The sequence below is a fragment of the Ranitomeya imitator genome, chromosome 1, assembly GCF_032444005.1.
Source record: "Ranitomeya imitator isolate aRanImi1 chromosome 1, aRanImi1.pri, whole genome shotgun sequence".
NCBI lineage: Eukaryota > Metazoa > Chordata > Amphibia > Anura > Dendrobatidae > Ranitomeya > Ranitomeya imitator.
Window position 1 is genome coordinate 182,815,457 of NC_091282.1, and position 23,956 is coordinate 182,839,412.

At 44.9% G+C, this 23,956-nt stretch overlaps 1 protein-coding gene across 1 annotated transcript in view; it reads right to left on the reverse strand.

Annotated features, from left to right (window-relative positions):
* The window catches only part of TMEM232 (transmembrane protein 232), a 494,818-nt gene that overhangs the window by 286,146 nt on the left and 184,716 nt on the right, over nt 1-23,956 (reverse strand). Inside the window, exon 10 of the mRNA XM_069752641.1 lies at nt 20,169-20,344. Within this exon, the coding sequence (XP_069608742.1) occupies nt 20,169-20,344 (176 nt within the window). The remainder of the gene's footprint in view (nt 1-20,168; nt 20,345-23,956) is intronic.

Consider the following 23,956-nt stretch of genomic DNA (forward strand, 5'->3'; position numbering starts at 1 on the left):
ATCTGTGGTGTCTAAAAATACAATCTGATTAATGCTACATATAAATTATTTAGATACAGCAGCAGATGGCAGAGGGTGGTAATATTCAGTGGAAGTACAGAGTTTTGCCAACATATGCTGCTTAATTGATTAAACAAAGAAGTCTCGTTCACATTATTGTGCATCATTTTTGCTATCATATACTATTTTCCATAAACGTTTATTACTCAGAGAAATGTCACATTTTATTCTTATCTATTTTTATCTGTCAGAAGCATTAATATCATTTCAAGCCAAGCGTGATAGGATTAAACTGCAAGATATTGCAATTCTGCACTTTTTTGTCACATCTATTGTTCTGTATGTACAGCACAAGGCATTGTACGGGTATGATTGCAATAATCACAAAGTGTCTGACATTAAAGGGGTTGTCTCAGCTTCTTAACCTTCGTCTGGCTGAGTAGGTACAATTGTAACTAGGGTTGAGCGAAACGGGTCGTTCATTTTCAAAAGTCGCCGACTTTTGGCAAAGTCGGGTTTCATGAAACCCGATCCGACCCCTGTGCGGGGTCGGCCATGCGGTACGCGACTTTCGCGCCAAAGTCGCGTTTCAATGACGCGAAAAGCGCCATTTCTCAGCCAATGAAGTTAAACGCAGAGTGTGGGCAGCGTGATGACATAGGTCCTGGTCCCCACCATCTTAGAGAAGGGCATTGCAGTGATTGGCTTGCTGTCTGCGGCGTCACAGGGGCTATAAAGGGGCGTTCCCGCCGACCGCCATGTTACTGCTGCTGATCTGAGCTTAGGGAGAGGTTGCTGCCGCTTCGTCAGAAGCAGGGATAGCGTTAGGCAGGGTCCATTAACCACCAAACCGCTTGTGCTGTAGCGATTTCCACTGCCCAACACCACCTTCGGTGTGCAGGGACAGTGGAAGCTACATTTTTTTTTTTTTTCCCCCTCAGCGCTGTAGCTCATTGGGCTGCCCTAGAAGGCTCCCTGATAGCTGCATTGCTGTGTGTACGCCGCTGTGCAAACCAACTGCTTTTTTCAAAGCACAAATCCTCTTGTTCCTTCCTTTCTGCACAGCTATCTTTTTGGTTTGTACACACTTTTTATTTAATTTGTGCATCAGTCCACTCCTTATTGCTGCCTGCCATACCTGGCTGAGATTACTGCAGGGAGATAGTAATTGAAGGACACTCCCTGTTGTTTTTTTTTTTTTTTTTTGTGGGAGATTAAGATTGACATTTCTGCTAGAGTGCCATCCCTGTCTGTGTCATCTCTCAGTCAGTGGGCCATAGAAAGCCTATTTATTTTTTTGCTTGATTTGGGTTCTAAAATCTACCTGAAAAAATCACTACATCAATCAGTGGGAGAAATATATTGGCCTCAGGGCTTGTGTGCCACTCCTGACTCCTGTATGCATCATCACTCACTCAGTGGGCCATAGAAAGCCCTTTTTTTTTTGCTTTATTTGGGTTCTAAATTCTACCTGAAAAAATCAATAAATCAATCAGTGGGAGATTAATATTGGCCTTTGGGCTTGTGTGCCAGTCCTAAGCGTGCCATCTCTCTCTCTCAGATAGTGGGCCATAGAAAGCCTATTTATTTTTTATTTTTTTTATTGGGTTTATAAATTTTCCCTGGAAAAAAAAAAAAAGTGGGAGATTAATATTGGCCTCTGGGCTTGTGTGCCAGTCCTGAGCGTGCCATCTCTCTCACAAATAGTGGGCCATAGAAAGCCTATTTATTTATTTTTTTTTGGTTTTATAAATTCTCCCTTAAAAAAAAAGGGAGATTAATATTGGCCTTTGGGCTTGTGTGCCAGTCCTAAGCGTGCCATCTCTCTCTGTCTCTCAGATAGTGGGCCATAGAAAGCCTATTTATTATTTTTTTTATTGGGTTTATAAATTTTCCCTGGAACAAAAAAAAAAAAGTGGGAGATAAATATTGGCCTCTGGGCTTGTGTGCCACTCCTGACTCCTGTGTGCGTCATCTCTCACTCAGTGGGCCATAGAAAGCCTTTTTTTGTTTTATTTGTTTTCTAAATTCTCCCTGAAAAAATCATTTTATTTTATTTGGTTTCTAAATTCTTCCTGAAAAAATCATTTTATTCTATTTTTTTTTTTCCTAAAGTCTCCCTGAAAAAAAAAAAAAAAAACCAAATCAGTGGGAGATTAATATTGCCCTTTCTGCTTGTGTGCCAGTCTTGACTCCTGGGTGTGCCATCTCTCTCACTCTCTCCAATTGTGGGCCATAGAAAGCCTATTATTTTTTTAGCTTGATTTGGGTTCCAAAATCTACCTGAAAAAATCACTACATCAATCAGTGGGAGATAAATATTGGCCTCTGGGCTTGTGTGCCACTCCTGACTCCTGTGTGCGTCATCTCTCACTCAGTGGGCCATAGAAAGCCTTTTTTTGTTTTCTTTGTTTTCTAAATTCTCCCTGAAAAAAATCATTTTATTTTATTTGGTTTCTAAATTCTTCCTGAAAAAATCATTTTATTCTATTTTTTTTTTCCTAAAGTCTCCCTGAAAAAAAAAAAAAAAAAAAAAAAAAAATCAGTGGGAGATTAATATTGCCCTTTCTGCTTGTGTGCCAGTCTTGACTCCTGGGTGTGCCATCTCTCTCTCTCTCTCCAATTGTGGGCCATAGAAAGCCTATTATTTTTTTAGCTTGATTTGGGTTCCAAAATCTACCTGAAAAAATCACTACATCAATCAGTGGGAGATAAATATTGGCCTCTGGGCTTGTGTGCCACTCCTGACTCCTGTGTGCGTCATCTCTCACTCAGTGGGCCATAGAAAGCCTTTTTTTGTTTTCTTTGTTTTCTAAATTCTCCCTGAAAAAATCATTTTATTTTCTTTGGTTTCTAAATTCTTCCTGAAAAAATCATTTTATTCTATTTTTTTTTTTTCCTAAAGTCTCCCTGAAAAGAAAAAAAAAATCAAATCAGTGGGAGATTAATATTTACATTTGTGCTTCAGTGACAGTCCTGCGTGTGTGGCATCTCTCTCATTTGTTGCCACCAACAACAGAGTGTGTAACATTGTGCCTGATTTTCGTTGTGGTCTTACTCACCTGTAAAGGGGTAGCTAAATCATACTGAAGTTATAGCTCACCGTGTAATTTGTGTGACAGCAACAAATACCGTTAGTTTGTTTACGTTTTTAAAACAATGAGGAAGTATGGTGGAAGAGGTCGTGGCCGGGGGCGTTCATTGTCAGCTGGTAATGAGGGTAGTGGTAGTGGTGGAGCATCAGCTGGTCGTGGGAAAAAAAATATTGCACCTAAGTCTGGAGCTGTGGAGCCAGGTTCGTCGTCTGGCTACACAAGGCCTCGAACGCTCCCTTTTCTGGGAGTAGGAAAACCGCTTTTAAAGCCGGAGCAGCAAGAGCAAGTTTTGGCTTATCTTGCTGACTCAGCCTCTAGCTCTTTTGCCTCCTCTCGTGAAACTGGTAAATGTCAAAGCAGCGCGTCGTTAGTGGATGTTCACGGTCAGGGACAAGTCGCTTCCTTGTCCTCTTCAGCAAAAACAACAACAGAGAAGAATGCAGCAGGCGACACAACGGGTTACTCCATGGAGCTCTTTACACATACCGTCCCTGACTTAGAAAGTGAAGCAGTTAACAGTCCATGCCCATTACAAGTTGAATCTGACATGGAGTGCACTGATGCACAGCCACAGCCAGACTACTATGCTGGTCCTTTGACTCAGACCACAACATTGCCCTCGCAGGGTGCTGATCAAGAATCAGACCCTGATGAGACTATGTTGCCCCATCACGAACGCTATACCACCGACCGTCACGGTGACACAGACGAAGTTGCACACGAGCTACAAGAAGAGGTAATAGATGACCCAGTTCTTGACCCCGATTGGCAGCCATTGGGGGAACAGGGTGCAGGCGGCAGCAGTTCTGAAGCGGAGGAGGAGGGGCCGCAGCAGGCATCAACATCGCAACAGGTTCCATCTGCCGGGCCCGTATCTTGCCCAAAACGCGTGGCAAAGCTAAAACCTGTTGGAGGACAGCGTGGCCATCCGGTTAAAGCTCAGTCTGCAATGCCTGAAAAGGTATCCGATGCTAGAAAGAGTGCAGTCTGGCATTTTTGTTAAAAAACATCCAATTGATCAGCGCAAAGTCATCTGTCAAAAATGTTCAACTACCTTAAGCAGAGGACAGAATCTGAAAAGTCTCAATACAAGTTGCATGCATAGACATTTACCCACCATGCATTTGCAAGCCTGGACTAACTACCAAACGTCCCTTAAGGTTGTAGCACCCTCGGCCAATGAAGCTAGTCAGCAACGCAACATCCCTTCCGGCAGTGTAGGGCCACCATTTTCCGCACCACCTGCAGTATCTGTGCAGGTTTCTTTGCCAGGCCAAAGCCGTCAGGGTCAGGGAATCACCAGTTTCATAGTAGGAAACACTGCATCTAGGGCACCGGTGGCAACAATACCATCTCCCACCGTCTCTCAGTCTGCCATGTCCACCGGCACCCCCGCTAGTTCCACGATCTCCAGCTCTCCAGTCCAGCTCACCCTACATGAGACTATGGTTAGAAAAAGGAAGTACTTAGCCTCGCATCCGCGTACACAGGGTTTGAACGCACACATAGCTAGACTAATCTCGTTAGAGATGATGCCCTACCGGTTAGTTGAAAGCGAAGCTTTCAAAGCCCTGATGGACTACGCTGTACCACGCTACGAGCTACCCAGTTGACACTTTTTTTCCAGAAAAGCCATCCCAACCCTCCACCAGCATGTTAAAGAGCGCATCGTCCATGCACTCAGGCAATCTGTGAGCACAAAGGTGCACCTGACAACAGATGCATGGACCAGTAGGCATGGCCAGGGACGTTACGTGTCCTGTTGTGAATTCTGTGGCTGAATTCACTCCTGTGGTCACAAGTGGTACTGCAGCTTCTGAGCTTCCTCCCTCAGGTGTTCTGGTGAGCTCGTTAACTGCTTCATTACTTAACTCCGCCTGATGCTGCTATCCTTGCTCCTTGTCAATGTTTCAGTGTTGGATCTGAGCTTCTCCTGATCGTTCCTGTGACCTGCTGCTCTGTATAGCTAAGTGCTTTTTGCTTTTTTGTTGCTTTTTTTCTGTCCAGCTTGTGTTTTGTTTTGCTGGAAGCTCTGAGACGCAAAGGGTGTACCGCCGTGCCGTTAGTTCGGCACGGTGGGTTTTTTTTGCCCCCTTTGCGTGGTTTTGCTTTAGGGTTTTTTGTAGACTGCAAAGTTCGCTTTACTGTCCTCGCTCTGTCCTAGAATATCGGGCCCCACTTTGCTGAATCTATTTCATCCCTACGTTTTGTCTTTTCATCTTACTCACAGTCATTATATGTGGGGGGCTGCCTTTTCCTTTGGGGAATTTCTCTGGGGCAAGTCAGGCCTATTTTTCTATCTTCAGGCTAGCTAGTTTCTTATGCTGTGCTGAGTTGCCTAGGTAGTTGTTAGGCGCAATCCACAGCCGCTTTTAGTTGTGTTTAGGATAGGATCAGGTGTGCAGTCTACAGAGTTTCCACGTCTCAGAGCTCGTTCTTGTATTTTTGGGTATTTGTCAGATCACTGTGTGCGCTCTGATCACTAAGCACACTGTGTTTCTGGATTGCCTTCATAACACCTGTCATTAGCAAACATAACAGTACAAGGAGCCTAACTAATGATTCTCAATAGAGGGAAAGAAAAAGTTCTGACATCATTTTTTTTTTTTTTCTGCTCTGTGTTCACTTTTTTTTTTTTCCCCTAGACATTTGGGTGATTCTGGACACAGGTGTGGAAATGGATATTCAGGGTCTGTGCTCTTCAATGGATAATCTCGTTATAAATGTACAAAAGATTCAAGATACTATTGATCAGAAATCTATGTTAGAACCAAGAATTCCTATTCCTGATTTGTTTTTTGGAGATAGAACTAAGTTTCTAAGTTTCAAAAATAATTGTAAGCTATTTCTGGCCTTGAAACCTCGTTCTTCTGGTAATCCTGTTCAACAGGTTTTGATTATTATTTCTTTTTTGCGCGGCGACCCTCAAGACTGGGCATTTTCTCTTGCGCCAGGAGACCCTGCCTTGAGTAGTGTCGATGCGTTTTTCCTGGCGCTCGGATTGCTGTACGATGAGCCTAATTCAGTGGATCAGGCTGAGAAAAATTTGCTGGCTTTGTGCCAGGGTCAGGATGATATAGAAGTATATTGTCAGAAATTTAGGAAATGGTCAGTACTCACTCAGTGGAATGAATCTGCGCTGGCAGCTTTGTTCAGAAAGGGTCTCTCTGAGGCTCTTAAGGATGTCATGGTGGGATTTCCTATGCCTGCTGGTTTGAATGAGTCTTTGTCTTTGGCCATTCAGATCGGTCGACGCTTGCGCGAGCGTAAATCTGTGCACCATTTGGCGGTACTGCCTGAGGTTAAACCTGAGCCTATGCAGTGCGATAGGACTATGACTAGAGTTGAACGGCAGGAATACAGACGTCTGAATGGTCTGTGTTTCTACTGTGGTGATTCCACTCATGCTATTTCTGATTGTCCTAAGCGCACTAAGTGGTCCGTTAGGTCTGCCGTCATTGGTACTGTACAGTCCAAATTCCTTCTGTCCATTACCTTGATATGCTCTTTGTCATCGTTTTCTGTCATGGCGTTTGTGGATTCGGGCGCTGCCCTGAATCTGATGGATTTGGATTATGCTAAACGTTGTGGGTTTTTCTTGGAGCCTTTGCGGTGTCCTATTCCATTGAGAGGAATTGATGCTACACCTTTGGCCAAGAATAAACCTCAATACTGGGCCCAGCTGACCATGTGCATGGCTCCTGCACATCAGGAAGTTATTCGCTTTCTGGTGTTGCATAATCTGCATGATGTGGTCGTGTTGGGGTTGCCATGGCTACAAACCCATAATCCAGTATTGGATTGGAATTCCATGTCGGTATCCAGCTGGGGTTGTCAGGGGGTACATGGTGATGTTCCATTTTTGTCGATTTCGTCATCCACCCCTTCTGAGGTCCCAGAGTTCTTGTCTGATTATCAGGATGTATTTGAAGAGCCCAAGTCCGATGCTCTACCTCCGCATAGGGATTGTGATTGTGCTATAAATTTGATTCCTGGTAGTAAATTCCCTAAAGGTCGATTATTTAATTTATCCGTGCCCGAACACGCCGCTATGCGCAGTTATGTGAAGGAATCCCTGGAGAAGGGACATATTCGCCCATCGTCATCACCACTGGGAGCAGGGTTCTTCTTTGTAGCCAAGAAGGATGGTTCGCTGAGACCGTGTATTGATTACCGCCTTCTTAATAAGATCACTGTTAAATTTCAGTATCCCTTGCCATTGTTATCTGACTTGTTTGCTCGGATTAAGGGGGCTAGTTGGTTCACTAAGATAGATCTTCGTGGTGCGTATAATCTGGTGAGAATCAGGCAAGGAGATGAATGGAAAACTGCATTCAATACGCCCGAGGGTCATTTTGAGTATCTAGTGATGCCGTTCGGACTTGCCAATGCTCCATCTGTGTTTCAGTCTTTTATGCATGACATCTTCCGTGAGTATCTGGATAAATTCCTGATTGTTTACTTGGATGACATTTTGATCTTCTCAGATGATTGGGAGTCTTATGTGAAGCAGGTCAGAATGGTTTTTCAGGTCCTGCGTGCTAACTCTTTGTTTGTGAAGGGATCAAAGTGTCTCTTCGGTGTGCAGAAAGTTTCATTTTTGGGGTTCATCTTTACCCCTTCTACTATCGAGATGGATCCAGTTAAGGTCCAAGCCATCCAGGATTGGATTCAGCCGACATCTCTGAAAAGTCTGCAAAAGTTCCTGGGCTTTGCTAATTTTTATCGTCGCTTCATCTGTAATTTTTCTAGCATTGCCAAACCATTGACCGATTTGACCAAGAAGGGTGCTGATTTGGTTAATTGGTCTTCTGCTGCTGTGGAAGCTTTTCAGGAGTTGAAGCGTCGTTTTTGTTCTGCCCCTGTGTTGTGTCAGCCAGATGTTTCTCTTCCGTTCCAGGTCGAGGTTGATGCTTCTGAGATTGGAGCAGGGGTGGTTTTGTCACAGAGAGGTTCTGATTGCTCAGTGATGAAACCATGTGCTTTCTTTTCCAGGAAGTTTTCGCCCGCTGAGCGTAATTATGATGTGGGCAATCGAGAGTTGCTGGCCATGAAGTGGGCATTCGAGGAGTGGCATCATTGGCTTGAAGGAGCTAAGCATCGCGTGGTGGTATTGACTGATCATAAGAACTTGACTTATCTCGAGTCTGCCAAGCGCTTGAATCCTAGACAGGCCCGTTGGTCGTTATTTTTTGCCCGCTTCGACTTTGTGATTTCGTACCTTCCGGGCTCTAAAAATGTGAAGGCGGATGCTCTGTCTAGGAGTTTTGTGCCCGACTCTCCGGGTTTATCTGAGCCAGCGGGTATCCTCAAGGAAGGAGTCATTGTGTCTGCCATCTCCCCTGATTTGCGGCGGGTGCTGCAAAAATTTCAGGCGAATAAACCTGATCGTTGTCCAGCAGAGAAACTGTTCGTCCCTGATAGGTGGACTAATAAACTTATCTCTGAACTTCATTGTTCGGTGTTGGCTGGTCATCCTGGAATCTTTGGTACCAGAGAGTTAGTGGCTAGATCCTTCTGGTGGCCATCTCTGTCACGGGATGTACGTACTTTTGTGCAGTCCTGTGGGATTTGTGTTAGGGCTAAGCCCTGCTGTTCTCGTGCCAGTGGGTTGCTTTTGCCCTTGCCGGTCCCAAAGAGGCCTTGGACACATATTTCGATGGATTTCATTTCTGACCTTCCCGTTTCTCAAAAGATGTCAGTCATTTGGGTGGTCTGTGATCGCTTTTCTAAAATGGTCCATCTGGTGCCCTTGGCTAAATTGCCTTCCTCCTCTGATTTGGTACCTTTGTTCTTTCAGCATGTGGTTCGGTTGCATGGCATTCCTGAGAATATTGTTTCTGACAGAGGTTCCCAGTTTGTTTCAAGGTTTTGGCGAGCCTTTTGTGGTAGGATGGGCATTGACCTATCCTTTTCCTCGGCTTTCCATCCTCAGACTAATGGCCAGACCGAACGAACCAATCAGACCTTGGAAACATATCTGAGATGTTTTGTTTCTGCAGACCAGGATGATTTGGTGTCCTTTTTGCCGTTGGCTGAGTTCGCCCTTAATAATCGGGCCAGCTCGGCTACCTTGGTTTCTCCATTTTTTTGCAATTCTGGGTTCCATCCTCGTTTCTCTTCAGGACAGGTTGAGTCTTCGGACTGTCCTGGTGTGGATTCTGTGGTGGATAGGTTGCAGCAGATCTGGACTCAGGTAGTGGACAATTTGATCTTGTCCCAGGAGAAAGCTCAACTTTTCGCTAATCGCAGACGCCGTGTGGGTCCCCGACTTCGTGTTGGGGATCTGGTTTGGTTATCTTCTCGTCATATTCCTATGAAGGTTTCCTCTCCTAAATTTAAACCTCGTTTTATTGGTCCGTATAGGATTTCTGAGGTTCTCAATCCTGTGTCTTTTCGTTTGACCCTCCCAGACTCCTTTTCCATACATAATGTATTCCATAGGTCGTTGTTGCGGAGATACGTGGCACCTATGGTTCCATCTGTTGAGCCTCCTGCCCCGGTTTTGGTGGAGGGGGAATTGGAGTATATTGTGGAGAAGATTTTGGATTCTCGTGTTTCTAGACGGAAACTCCAGTATCTGGTTAAATGGAAGGGTTATGCTCAGGAAGATAATTCCTGGGTTTTTGCCTCTGATGTTCATGCTTCCGATCTTGTTCGTGCCTTTCATGCGGCTCATCCTGGTCGGCCTGGGGGCTCTGGTGAGGGTTCGGTGACCCCTCCTCAAGGGGGGGGTACTGTTGTGAATTCTGTGGATGAATTCACTCCTGTGGTCACAAGTGGTACTGCAGCTTCTGAGCTTCCTCCCTCAGGTGTTCTGGTGAGCTCGTTAACTGCTTCATTTCTTAACTCCGCCTGATGCTGCTATCCTTGCTCCTTGTCAATGTTTCAGTGTTGGATCTGAGCTTCTCCTGATCGTTCCTGTGACCTGCTGCTCTGTATAGCTAAGTGCTTTTTGCTTTTTTGTTGCTTTTTTTCTGTCCAGCTTGTGTTTTGTTTTGCTGGAAGCTCTGAGACGCAAAGGGTGTACCGCCGTGCCGTTAGTTCGGCACGGTGGGTTTTTTTTTACCCCTTTGCGTGGTTTTGCTTTAGGGTTTTTTGTAGACTGCAAAGTTCGCTTTACTGTCCTCGCTCTGTCCTAGAATATCGGGCCCCACTTTGCTGAATCTATTTCATCCCTACGTTTTGTCTTTTCATCTTACTCACAGTCATTATATGTGGGGGGCTGCCTTTTCCTTTGGGGAATTTCTCTGGGGCAAGTCAGGCCTATTTTTCTATCTTCAGGCTAGCTAGTTTCTTAGGCTGTGCCGAGTTGCCTAGGTAGTTGTTAGGCGCAATCCACAGCCGCTTTTAGTTGTGTTTAGGATAGGATCAGGTGTGCAGTCTACAGAGTTTCCACGTCTCAGAGCTCGTTCTTGTATTTTTGGGTATTTGTCAGATCACTGTGTGCGCTCTGATCGCTAAGCACACTGTGTTTCTGGATTGCCTTCATAACACCTGTCATTAGCAAACATGACAGTGTCCATCACGGCACACTGGGTAAATGTGGTGGATGCAGGGTCCACAGGGGACAGCAAGTTTGGGACACTTCTGCCTAGCCCACGGTCTAGGAAACAATTGGCTGTAGCCGTTCGCACCCCCTCCTCCTCTTCGTCCTCCTGCAGAAGCGAGAGCTCGTCCACAGACCGCAGTCGCACAACCACTCCATCCGCAGCTGCCACTGTTGCACACCAGGTCTCCCATTATGGGGCAGCTACTGGCAAACGTCAGCAGGCTGTATTGGCTATGAAGTGTTTGGGCGACAACAGACACACCGCGGAAGTTCTGTCCGAGTTCTTGCAGAAAGAAACGCAGTCGTGGCTGGGCACTGTAGATCTTGAGGCAGGCAAGGTAGTGAGTGATAACGGAAGGAATTTCATGGCTGCCATCTCCCTTTCCCAACTGAAACACATTCCTTGCCTGGCTCACACCTTAAACCTGGTGGTGCAGTGCTTCCTGAAAAGTTATCCGGGGTTATCCGACCTGCTCCTCAAAGTGCGTGGACTTTGCTCACATATCCGCCGTTCGCCCGTACACTCCAGCCGTATGCAGACCTATCAGCGTTCTTTGAACCTTCCCCAGCATCGCCTAATCATAGACGTTGCAACAAGGTGGAACTCAACACTGCACATGCTTCAGAGACTGTGTGAACAGAGGCGGGCTGTTATGTTTTTGTGGGAGGATACACATACACGGGCAGGCAGTAGGATGGCAGACATGGAGTTGTCAGGTGTGCAGTGGTCGAAGATTCAAGACATGTGTCAAGTCCTTCAGTGTTTTGAGGAATGCACACGGCTGGTTAGTGCAGACAACGCCATAATAAGCATGAGCATCCCCCTAATGCGTCTGCTGATGCAAAGTTTGACGCACATAAAGGATCAGGCGTCTGCAGCTGAGGAAGAGGAAAGCCTTGATGACAGTCAGCCATTGTCTGGCCAGGGCAGTGTACAGGACGAGGTAGCGGGCGAAGAGGAGGAGGAGGACGAGGAGGATGATGGGGATGATTATATTTTTAATGAGGAAGCTTTTCCGGGGCCACTGGAAATTGGTGGCGCGGCAAGGCCGGGTTCTGGTTTTTTGAGGGACACAAGTGACGTGGATTTGCCTGAAACTGCCCCTCAACCAAGCACAACCGCAGATTTGAGAACTGGAACTTTGGCCCACATGGCGGATTATGCCTTACGTATCCTCAAAAGGGACACACGCATAACTAAAATGATGAATGATGACGATTACTGGTTGGCCTGCCTCCTTGATCCTCGCTATAAAGGCAAATTGCAAAATATAATGCCACATGAGAACTTGGAACTAATATTAGCAACCAAACAATCAACTCTTGTTGACCGTTTGCTTCTGGCATTCCCTGCACACAGCGCCCGTGATCGTTCTAACACGAGCTGCAGGGGCCAGCAGACCAGAGGAGTTAGAGGGGCAGAAATCAGAAGTGGCGTTGGCCAGAGGGGTTTTCTGACCAGGTTGTGGAGTGATTTTGCTATGACCGCAGACAGGACAGGTACTGCAGCATCAATTCAAAGTGACAGGAGACAACATTTGTCCAGTATGGTTACAAACTATTTTTCATCCCTTATTGATGTTCTCCCTCAACCGTCATTCCCATTTGATTACTGGGCATCAAAATTAGACACCTGGCCAGAATTGGCAGAATATGCATTGCAGGAGCTTGCTTGCCCGGCAGCTAGTGTCCTATCAGAAAGAGTATTCAGTGCTGCAGGTTCAATACTAACAGAAAAAAGGACTCGTCTGGCTACCCAAAATGTAGATGATCTAACCTTCATTAAAATGAACCACAACTGGATTTCGAAATCTTTTGCCCCACCTTGCCCGGCTGACACCTAGCTTTCCTATGAAAAGGTCTTGCCTGTGGACTATTCTGAATGCCTTTTCCAATCTCGTAATTTTCTGCACCTGATTGTCCAGCATACGACATGTTTACACCTCACTAAATGGCCAAACTCCCCACACGGGGCCGTGGTATCGACACTTGGCGACAGCACCCGTGAGAGTGCAGTTTGTCTGAAGAGGTGGGTGAGCCCGCTTTTGGTCGACGGCACTGCCACTGGGTCCCTCCTAGTACAATAAAGTGTCTCTGGCGGTGGTGGTGCGCACCCAACGTCAGACACACCGTTGTAATATGAGGGGCTCTGGGCCTGTACCGCCGGCCACAAGACAGTTTCCCCCCACCCCAGCTCAAACAGTGCTCTACCACTTGCAAAATTATCTCACAGCTCCACCAATGTTTAGTCTATGCGCTGACATCCTTCAATGCCTGCCACTGACAATACCATTGTATTGACATTTTTGTTATGTTAGGCCTTCGATGCCTGTCTGTGGTCACTCCTTCCACTAGGCCTCCACTGACCACACCACTGCTGCCCGTGTACCCCTGTAACCAATTTAAAATTGCCTACAGCCATGTGTTATTATTTTAGGCCTTCGATGCCTGTCTGCGGTTACTCCTTCCACTAGGCCTCCACTGACCACACCACTGCTGCCCGTGTACCCCTGTAACCAATTTAAAATTGCCTACAGCCATGTGTTATTATTTTAGGCCTTCGATGCCTGTCTGCGGTGACTCCTTCCACTAGGCCTCCACTGACCACACCACTGCTGCCCGTGTACCCCTGGAACCAATTTAAAATTGCCTACAGCCATGTGTTATTATTTTAGGCCTTCGATGCCTGTCTGCGGTCACTCCTTCCACTAGGCCTCCACTGACCACACCACTGCTGCCCGTGTACCCCTGGAACCAATTTAAAATTGCCTACAGCCATGTGTTATTATTTTAGGCCTTCGATGCTTGTCTGCGGTTACTCCTTCCACTAGGCCTCCACTGACCACACCACTGCTGCCCGTGTACCCCTGTAACCAATTTAAAATTGCCTACAGCCATGTGTTATTATTTTAGGCCTTCGATGCCTGTCTGCGGTCACTCCTTCCACTAGGCCTCCACTGACCACACCACTGCTGCCCGTGTACCCCTGTAACCAATTTAAAATTGCCTACAGCCATGTGTTATTATTTTAGGCCTTCGATGCCTGTCTGTGGTCACTCCTTCCACTAGGCCTCCACTGACCACACCACTGCTGCCCGTGTACCCCTGGAACCAATTTAAAATTGCCTACAGCCATGTGTTATTATTTTAGGCCTTCGATGCCTGTCTGCGGTCACTCCTTCCACTAGGCCTCCACTGACCACACCACTGCTGCCCGTGTACCCCTGTAACCAATTTAAAATTGCCTACAGCCATGTGTTATTATTTTAGGCCTTCGATGCCTGTCTGCGGTCACTCCTTCCACTAGGCCTCCACTGACCACACCACTGCTGCCCGTGTACCCCTGGAACCAACATCAGAAAATATAAAAATAAGTATTTTGCTTATAAAAAAGAAAATACTGGAGAGATATCAAATGCAGACATTTTAACATTAAAAACAAACACATACAACAAAAATCTGGTACAGTACTAAAAATAGCCACCAGCTACAATAACTTTCTCCTGCAAGTAGTTAACTGAAAGGTTTTTTCAATTTTAAACACAGATATGGCATCCACCGAGTGTTGTCCTGTCGCGTCTTCTTTATATTATTGCCAAGAAGATGCAAAACAATGAAAATAATAAAATCATTATTTACCAAAAAAATAGAGTAAGTCAAAACCACATTGCAAATAAACATTCATTACAAATAAAGAAGCAGGGCGCGTCCGAGGGTGAGTATATACCTAATAAGAATATAATCACCCTCGGACGCGCCCTGCTTCTTTCTGACAGCCTTCCTTCCTAAGAATCAGCCCTTCCGTGGTGTAGAGAGAGGGTTTGTGTTATGTTTGCTAATGACAGGTGTTATGAAGGCAATCCAGAAACACGGTGTGCTTAGCGATCAGAACGCACACAGTGATCTGACAAATACCCAAAAATACAAGAACGAGCTCTGAGACGTGGAAACTCTGTAGACTGCACACCTGATCCTATCCTAAACACAACTAAAAGCGGCTGTGGATTGCGCCTAACAACTACCTAGGCAACTCGGCACAGCCTAAGAAACTAGCTAGCCTGAAGATAGAAAAATAGGCCTGACTTGCCCCAGAGAAATTCCCCAAAGGAAAAGGCAGCCCCCCACATATAATGACTGTGAGTAAGATGAAAAGACAAAACGTAGGGATGAAATAGATTCAGCAAAGTGGGGCCCGATATTCTAGGACAGAGCGAGGACAGTAAAGCGAACTTTGCAGTCTACAAAAAACCCTAAACCAAAACCACGCAAAGGGGGCAAAAAAACCCACCGTGCCGAACTAACGGCACGGCGGTACACCCTTTGCGTCTCAGAGCTTCCAGCAAAACAAAACACAAGCTGGACAGAAAAAAAGCAACAAAAAAGCAAAAAGCACTTAGCTATACAGAGCAGCAGGTCACAGGAACAATCAGGAGAAGCTCAGATCCAACACTGAAACATTGACAAGGAGCAAGGATAGCAGCATCAGGCGGAGTTAAGTAATGAAACAGTTAACGAGCTCACCAGAACACCTGAGGGAGGAAGCTCAGAAGCTGCAGTACCACTTGTGACCACAGGAGTGAATTCAGCCACAGAATTCACAACAGGTTTGTTACACTCCAAGGTGTTCCCCAGGTTGCCTTTCCTGAGCTTCGATCTTCCGGCTCTCGTTTAGTAGTTGTTGGAAACTACGCTGCATTGGGCCTACAAATTGGGTATGGGGTGTAGAGAGATGGTGTGTTCCACTCCAAGGTGTTCCCCAGGTTGCCTTTCCTGAGCTTCGATCTTCCGGCTCTCGTTTAGTAGTTGTTGGAAACTACGCTGCATTAGGCCTACAAATTGGGTATGTGGTGTAGAGAGATGGTGTGTTCCACTGTAGAGAGATGGTGTGTTCCACTCCAAGGTGTTCCCCAGGTTTCCTCTCCATTGCTTCGATCTTCCGGCTCTCGTTTAGTAGTTGTTGGAAACTACGCTGCATTAGGCCTACAAATTGGGTATGGGGTGTAGAGAGATGGTGTGTTACACTCCAAGGTGTTCCCCAGGTTTCCTCTCCATTGCTTCGATCTTCCGGCTCTCGTTTAGTAGTTGTTGGAAACTACGCTGCATTAGGCCTACAAATTGGGTATGGGGTGTAGAGAGATGGTGTGTTACACTCCAAGGTGTTCCCCAGGTTTCCTCTCCATTGCTTCGATCTTCCGGCTCTCGTTTAGTAGTTGTTGGAAACTACGCTGCATTGGGCCTACAAATTGGGTATGGGGTGTAGAGAGATGGTGTGTTCCACTCCAAGGTGTTCTCCAGGTTTCCTCTCCATTGCTTCGATCTTCCGGCTCTCGTTTAGTAGTTGTTGGAAACTACGCTGCATTAGGCCTACAAATTGGGTATGGGGTGTAGAGAGATGGTGTGTTACACTCCAAGGTGTTCCCCAGGTTTCCTCTCCATTGCTTCGATCTTCCGGCTCTCGTTTAGTAGTTGTTGGAAACTACGCTGCATTAGGCCTACAAATTGGGTATGGGGTGTAGAGAGATGGTGTGTTACACTCCAAGGTGTTCCCCAGGTTTCCTCTCCATTGCTTCGATCTTCCGGCTCTCGTTTAGTAGTTGTTGGAAACTACGCTGCATTGGGCCTACAAATTGGGTATGGGGTGTAGAGAGATGGTGTGTTACACTCCAAGGTGTTCCCCAGGTTTCCTCTCCATTGCTTCGATCTTCCGGCTCTCGTTTAGTAGTTGTTGGAAACTACGCTGCATTAGGCCTACAAATTGGGTATGGGGTGTAGAGAGATGGTGTGTTACACTGTAGAGAGATGGTGTGTTCCACTCCAAGGTGTTCCCCAGGTTTCCTCGCCAATGCTTCGATCATCATGCTCTCGTTTAGTAGTTGTTGGAAACTACGCTGCATTAGGCCTACAAATTGGGTATGGGGTGTAGAGAGATGGTGTGTTCCACTGTAGAGAGATGGTGTGTTCCACTCCAAGGTGTTCTCCAGGTTGCCTTTCCTGAACTTCTATCTTCAGGCTCTCATTAAATTGTGGTTAAACGGAACAACTGCATTTGGCGTACTAGTTGGTTTGGGGCCTACTATCGGTGTCTGCCACTCCTTGCTGTTCTCCTCCACTGAACAAAGCTGTGCCGCCTGTTTACTACTGTTGCCAATTTTGAACTGCATTTCGACTACTTACTGATTTGGGCCTACTCTCTGTGTCAGCCTCTCATTCCAGTTGTCCTCCACTGCAATGCCCCCTGATTAGTCCTGTGTTACCAGTTTTGAACTGCATTTAGCCCACTTTATTCTTTGGGCCTATATCTGTGTTTCCTCCTCATCCTGCCCATTGCCCAGCCAGTGATAGATGAGTCTGCTGGTACATTGACCCATAACGCAACATTTCCCGTGCACGCTACACTGCAAGATTGTGACCCTGCTGAAAGTCAGGTCCCCCTTCCCGCATACCATACCACCTTACACGGGGACAAACAGAAAGGTGCAGATGAAAGTGCAGGTTCCTTCATCAGGTGGGGGGAGGAATACTAGTTGGCGACGTCACTGGCACAGGGCCTCTCATGGTACGCAAAAGTGTTGCTGCCGGTGGGAGGCGCCCCCGCCGTGCAAACACACCGCTGTACTTTGAGGGGCCCTGTGCCAGTGCCAATGCCAACGAGTGGGCCCCCCCTGCTTGCTCAGGTTCACAGCCCTTGCAAAGTTGAAATACTTACCTCTCCCTGCTCCACTGCCGTGACGTGGTCCAGATTTCCTGGGCCCACTAATTACTTGAACCAGCCCTACCCACCACAACTTTAGCCAATTGACCCCCAATTTCAAATGCCTTCCAATTATTATATGGTAAATTACGCTTGACAAGCTTCATTAAGAAGAATGGATGGTTTTGACATTAAAATGGGCACTCTAGGTGTTTTCCTGGCCCCCACTCACTGCCGACTATGCTGCCCCATTGACTTGCATTGGGTTTCGTGTTTCGGTCGATCCCGACTTTACGTCATAATCGGGCGATTTCACTCGACCCGACTTTTGAGATAGTCGGGTTTCGCGAAACCCGGCTCGACTCTAAAAAGGTCAAGGTCGCTCAACTCTAATTGTAACTATTCCATTTTAAAATTGCAATAACTTTCTTTTTCGAAAAGCCGTAGAGGGCTGAAATTTCGTGACATCTTTGCAGTTTTGGTCCAGAATATATTGGCCAAATTCCAATAAAATATATATGAAGGTACAATTGTACCTCTGCAGCCTGTTAACGTTGTAAAATCATGCAGCCTGACGAAGGCTAAATTGGTAAAATTGCAAAATGTTTGAAAAAAACAAGCAACTTTGCAATTTATCTCTGACTAACAGTCCTCTTCATTCTCAAGAACAGTGGGAATTTTCATTTTCAAGGCTTGTTGCCTTGGTTTCAATATTTCAAAGATAGTTGGTCTCCTAGGTAATTATCACATGTACAACCTCTTTGTTAGGCCCCTTCACACGGCCATGTTTCCGGTATGTGTGGCATCCATTTTCATATGTAGCGGGTATACATACACATGCATGCCCATTATAATCTATAGGGCTGCGCAAATATCCGTGTTTTCACACAGACCATGTTTCCATGTGACCCACACGGAGACATGTCCATTTTTTTCTGACAGCACGATTGACAACATATACCGCACACATGCACATGAATGATATAGTGTGTGACATTAATTTGCATTTGGGGAATTTTATAGAAAACACTGGACTATGTCGGACCAGCGTGGTAACTTTTTTAAAATAAATTGGTGAACGAGGCACAGAGTCTTGTTTTAATTTCTCTCTTTTTATGTTTTTCAAGTTCCATTTGTGGACTACTTCAGATTCCCTGGACTACATCGGACCTGCATGGGTTTTTTTTTTAAATAAATCGGTGAACCAGGGAAAGTGTGGGGGAGTGTTTATTTAAATAAAGTATCTTTTTGTGTGTGTGTGTTTTTTTTACTGGGTCAGATAGACACCTCTCCATTACTAACATCAGGGCTTGATACCAGCTGTGATTTTTGACTAATCACAGCTGACATCAACCCCAACTACCATTACCCCAATTGCCAAAGCACCAGGCCAATCGGGAAAAGCCAAGGTAAAGGGCCTGAATTGGCCCATCTAAGTGGTTATGGGTTGGAATTTTTAGGCAGGGAAGGGCCCAATAACAATAGACTTTCCCAGCCTGATAATATAGGTTCACAGCTGCCTGCTTTAAGTTTGCTTGTTATCAAAAATGGGGGGAACCCACGTCATTTTATTCATTCATTTATTAGTATAATACATGTATAGTAACCAATACGTGCAAGGCACTAATTATATATCTCACAGACATCTATCTACTCATATCTATCTATCATTTATTGGAGATGGATGGATCTATGGATGTTCAGGTCCGTCACGTTAGGCCAAACTTTATAAAAATGTTGGTTCGGGTACCACAACGGTACCCAAACTAGATCCCATACTCGTTTACCCATTTATTAATTAAAAATAAATCCAGGAAGTTCCAAGGGAATTCTAATAGTGAAATATCCCACAATGCCCATCGGATCCTAAGGAGTCTCATTGTGAGAAAGTTTTCAGAACGAGACATCATAGAAGGTACGGAAATTCTCATGCTCTTGCCTGCAGCTGACTGCGAGTAACCCTGAAAAGTTTTGTTCTCCATCTTCTCTTCACAATGTGGTAGGGTTCTCTCATCCTAGGTAATCAGTTTACACTACGCTGACACTAGGATCAAACTCGAAGTGTCATTAGCATAATCAAGTTGATTCTCTTGAATGAGAGAATCTATAGTCATGTGACCTGGACCCGAGCCTTCTAGTGGATTTCAAATGAATAACATTTATTACCTCTCCACAGAATAGGAGATCAATGTATTATCAGTGGGAGTGCCACCTGAGTCCTCCACCAATCTCTACACCAAAGTTTCCATGATTTTTCTGAACAGTAGTGCACATGTGTGACTACTGCTCCATTCACGTCTATGGGGGTAGTTGTGTGCATGTGTTTACTGCTCCCATGAATAATGAATGAAGCGGTGACCAACCTCAATATTTCTGTAAATGTAAATATGCAGTCTTTTTTGTTTTGTTTGGTTTTCGATATATGATTTCAGAGATATGGACCTTTTTTATTTAGTGCTTCTTTTTATGGTCTTTACCTAGTGGGCATTGCTCACATGGTAATAATGCAAAGTAGCATGAAGATACACCCCCAAAGATTTCTGTGAGCCTCACCTCCTTGGAGAAGACCAGAAAAATAGCACCAAATAAAAAAACACCCATAATTTTAGAACCATATAGTGGATCAAGAAAAAATCAAACAAAAAAAAATAGAATACTCAATGGAGCAGAGGGAATAATTAGCAGCAATAAATGCGCACTTTTAGCCTGGTAACAGGTCATTTTTAAGCTCCTCTTTTCATTTCACTTCCCTAGAGCCTACATTATTTTAGTGCAGACATTTTGACATTTGTCCATATCATCTATTGGTGCAGTTTTGTTCTATACAAACCTCTGCGACTTTCTCAGCATCTAGGACTCGACTGTCACTTTGTACATTTTTCCATGTGTCCAGTGCTGTAAATATTGCATTTCTTAGACCATCTCTACTGTCATCCCACTGGAGTTCATGACATATTATAACCAGGTTGTAAACTGTGCAGTAATGGATAATCCACTTTAATTTGTCTGTATAAAAAAACACATTGGGACAATCAACTCAAAATATAAATACACAATAAAAGAAATTACCTAATTCACTGCTTAGCGCAGTGTGAATGGATCATAGGCTGCAGCATGATTCCAAACAGGAAGATACAGGGAGGCAGTACTGTCTGTGCCTGTTTTATTTACAGTGAGAGACCAGAAGGTGGCGTTATGCAAGAAGATTTACTGCTTCCTCTAGCAAGGTGTCTACTAAAATATAGCACATTGTTGAGGGTCAGCTTGTTCTACAATGACATACTATACATATGAGTATATATGCCGCTAACATTGTGCATTATAAAGTGGGTTGTGTATTGATATAGAAGTTGCCAACATAACAGCAGTCATTCTACGATAATAGCATATCCTAGAAATATATTAGTATTTCACACGATGGAAATAACCCTTTATCGAAAAAGTAAGCTCCACCCTCAAATGGCATCTTAAGATTGGCTAGGAGTAGAAGTGACCATAATGTCCAGATGACAGGTGATCAGATGATTACAGCTCCTGAGATGGCACAATGATCTACACATTGTGCAAAGCTGCTCTATGAAATGTGTAGTGTCCAATCTTCAGATTGAAGTGAATGCAATCTGAGCTGCACTACCGAAGAATCAGCACTGTACAGTGTGTGGAGCAGTGCAGGTGCTGGAGGGATGTGATCAGTGGAGGTGTTGGTGGGAGTGTCGGGCATCAGACTCCCACCGATCCAATTTTAATGACCTACCATAAGCATAGGTCACCATTATCTAAGTCATGAACAACCCGTTTAAATTATGCAAAGATGTTAATGTAAATTTGCTTGAGTTTTTTAAGTGTTGGGATACAGTCCCATGATGAGCTTTATTTTTCCTTTTGACGGTGCGTATTTTTGCTGCATCAAAACTGCAATTCAAAACCCTAATCATGGCATACAAAGCCATCCACAACCTGTCTCCTCCATACATCTGTGACCTTGTCTCCTGGTACTTACTTGCACACAACCTCCGATCCTCACAAGATCTCTTACTCTACTCCCCTCTTATCGCCTCTTCCCACAACTGCATCCAAGCTTTCTCCCGCGCATCCACCCTACTCCGGAACTCTCTACCACAACATATCAGACTCTCACCTACCACGGAAACCTTCAAAAAGAACCTGAAGACCTACCTCTTCCGACAAGCCTACAACCTGCAGTAACCACCGATCGACCAAATCACTGCACAACCAGCTCTACCCTCGCCTACTGCATCCTCAGCCATCCCTTGTAGATTGTGAGCCCTTGCGGGCAGGGTCCTCTCTCCTCCTGTACCAGTCGTGACTTGTATTGTTTAAGATTACTGTACTTGTTATTATCATGTATACACCACCTCAAATGTAAAGCACCATGGAATAAATGGCGCTATAATAATAAATAATAATAATCATCTTACATTTATATAAACTTCATGACCACTATCTCAGCGTAAACTGACCTGCGGTGCTTGTTTCCATTCTGCAGCATGTAAATTTCTCTTGCGGGTTCACTGAATGTTCTGTGCAGATTTTTCACACAGACTTGTATTAGATGTGGAAAATCAGCAGAAAAAAAAACTATACATGTGTTTTTAGAGCATTTCTGAGGCAGAAACGCATCAAACCGCATGTAATCCCTAACTAAGTATATCAATAAAGTATTGTCAAAGCCAAATACCAGGAAGTATCAAACAGAAAACAGCTTTATTTAAAACACGACACACCATAAAGAGAAAATGCAGCGTCAAAAATAAAACACGTTAAAAAAAGCAATGAAAAAACGCAAGTAACCTAATTTAAATAATAAAGCTCAGCATGAGAATGCAGTAGTATTCCCATATAACCATGGTACATTTAATACTTTTTTCCACAAATGATTGCTCTTGTTTCACTTTGGAAAAAAAGGCACCAATAATCTAAAAACGTTTGCATAAATAATGTCATCGCTATATTATTCATCTCCATATAATTTCTATACCATATAGTATGATATGTGAAGACCAATACATTTTGAATTGTATCATATAAAATTGAATCAGCATCTATTGCCTTGCACAATTATAGTTTGCCAGCTCCAATGCAATATCAGAGGAGTATACTGTGCATGTTCAGGATGCTAGGGGCTATGGAAGCCGAATATTTTCTCATATATGTCAGAATATTTCAATAACAAACCTCTTCTATTATTTATATATAAAAAAATATGCATTTTATACTATACTATGGGACGTGTGATGCTAAGTCCAATACTGATCCAACATTAATGCCTGAAATATTCATACAAATGAAATTTCCTTGGTAGAGATTTCTATTTCAAGAAGCTAAACAAATAAATTAGAAAAATAATACTTCAGACCTGCAGCAAGGAGAAATCGGTTGGATACATATGACCAGTACTTCAATAGGTAATGTTTATTTAATGTTTATTTTATGATGGTGGCTGATTTTTTGCGGTTTTCTTTTAGAGAACAGCTAAAAGTGACTGCAGATAAGTTCAATTGTCTAAACCAGAACCCTGCTGTGCATCACACAAGCCCTAGGAGAAGGCAGAATTGCATGGTACATCGGCCTTCTCAAGAAAAATATATTTTCTAGTTCACTAAAAGAATTGAAGCACTAAAAGTGATGGCCACAAGCCCAAACAGTTACCGTATATACTCGAGTATAAGCCGACCAGAGTATAAGCCGACCCCCCTAATTTTGCCACAAAAAACTGGGAAAACCTATTGACTCGAGTATAAGCCTAGGGTGGAAATGCAGCATTTACCGGTGAATTTCAAAAATAAAAATAGATCATTATTTCTCCATAGCTGTGCCATATAGTGCTCTGCACCGTTCATTATTTCCCCATAGCTGTGCTATATAGTGCTCTGCACCGTTCATTATTGCCCCATAGCTGTGCCATATAGTGCTCTGCACCGTTCATATTTCCCCATAGCTGTGCCATATAGTGCTCTGCACCGTTCATATTTCCCCATAGCTCTGCCATATAGTGCTCTGCACCGTTCATATTTCCCCATATCTGTGCCCCATATATGCTCTGCACCATTCATACTGCCCCATAGATGCTCCACATAAATCTGTGCCGCTGCTGCAATTAAAAAAAAAACACATACTCACCTCTCTTGATTGCAGCTCCCGGCGTCTCGTTCCGGCGTCGCTCCGCTCTGACTGATCAGGCAGAGGGCGCCGCGCACACTAAATGCGTCATCGCGCCCTCTGACCTGCACAGTCAGAGCTGAGCAATGCCGGGAAGATGGAGCGGCGCCCGGCGGCTGGAACAGGGACAGGTAAATATGACATACTTACCTGGTCCCGACATCCGGCTCCCTCTGCCTGTCCCACGGTCTTCGGTGCCGCAGCTTCTTTCTCTATCAGCGGTCACCGGCACCGCTGATTAGAGAAATGAATAGGCGGCTCCACCCCTATGGGGGGTGGAGCCGCCTATTCATTTCTCTAATCAGCGGTCCCATGTGACCGCTGAAGAGGGGAGGAGCTGCAGCACAGAAGACCGTGGGACGGCAGGGGGAGCGCCAGGATCGCTGGGACTAGGTAAGTATGCCTCAGCGCCCTCACCCGCCGACCCTGCCACCCACC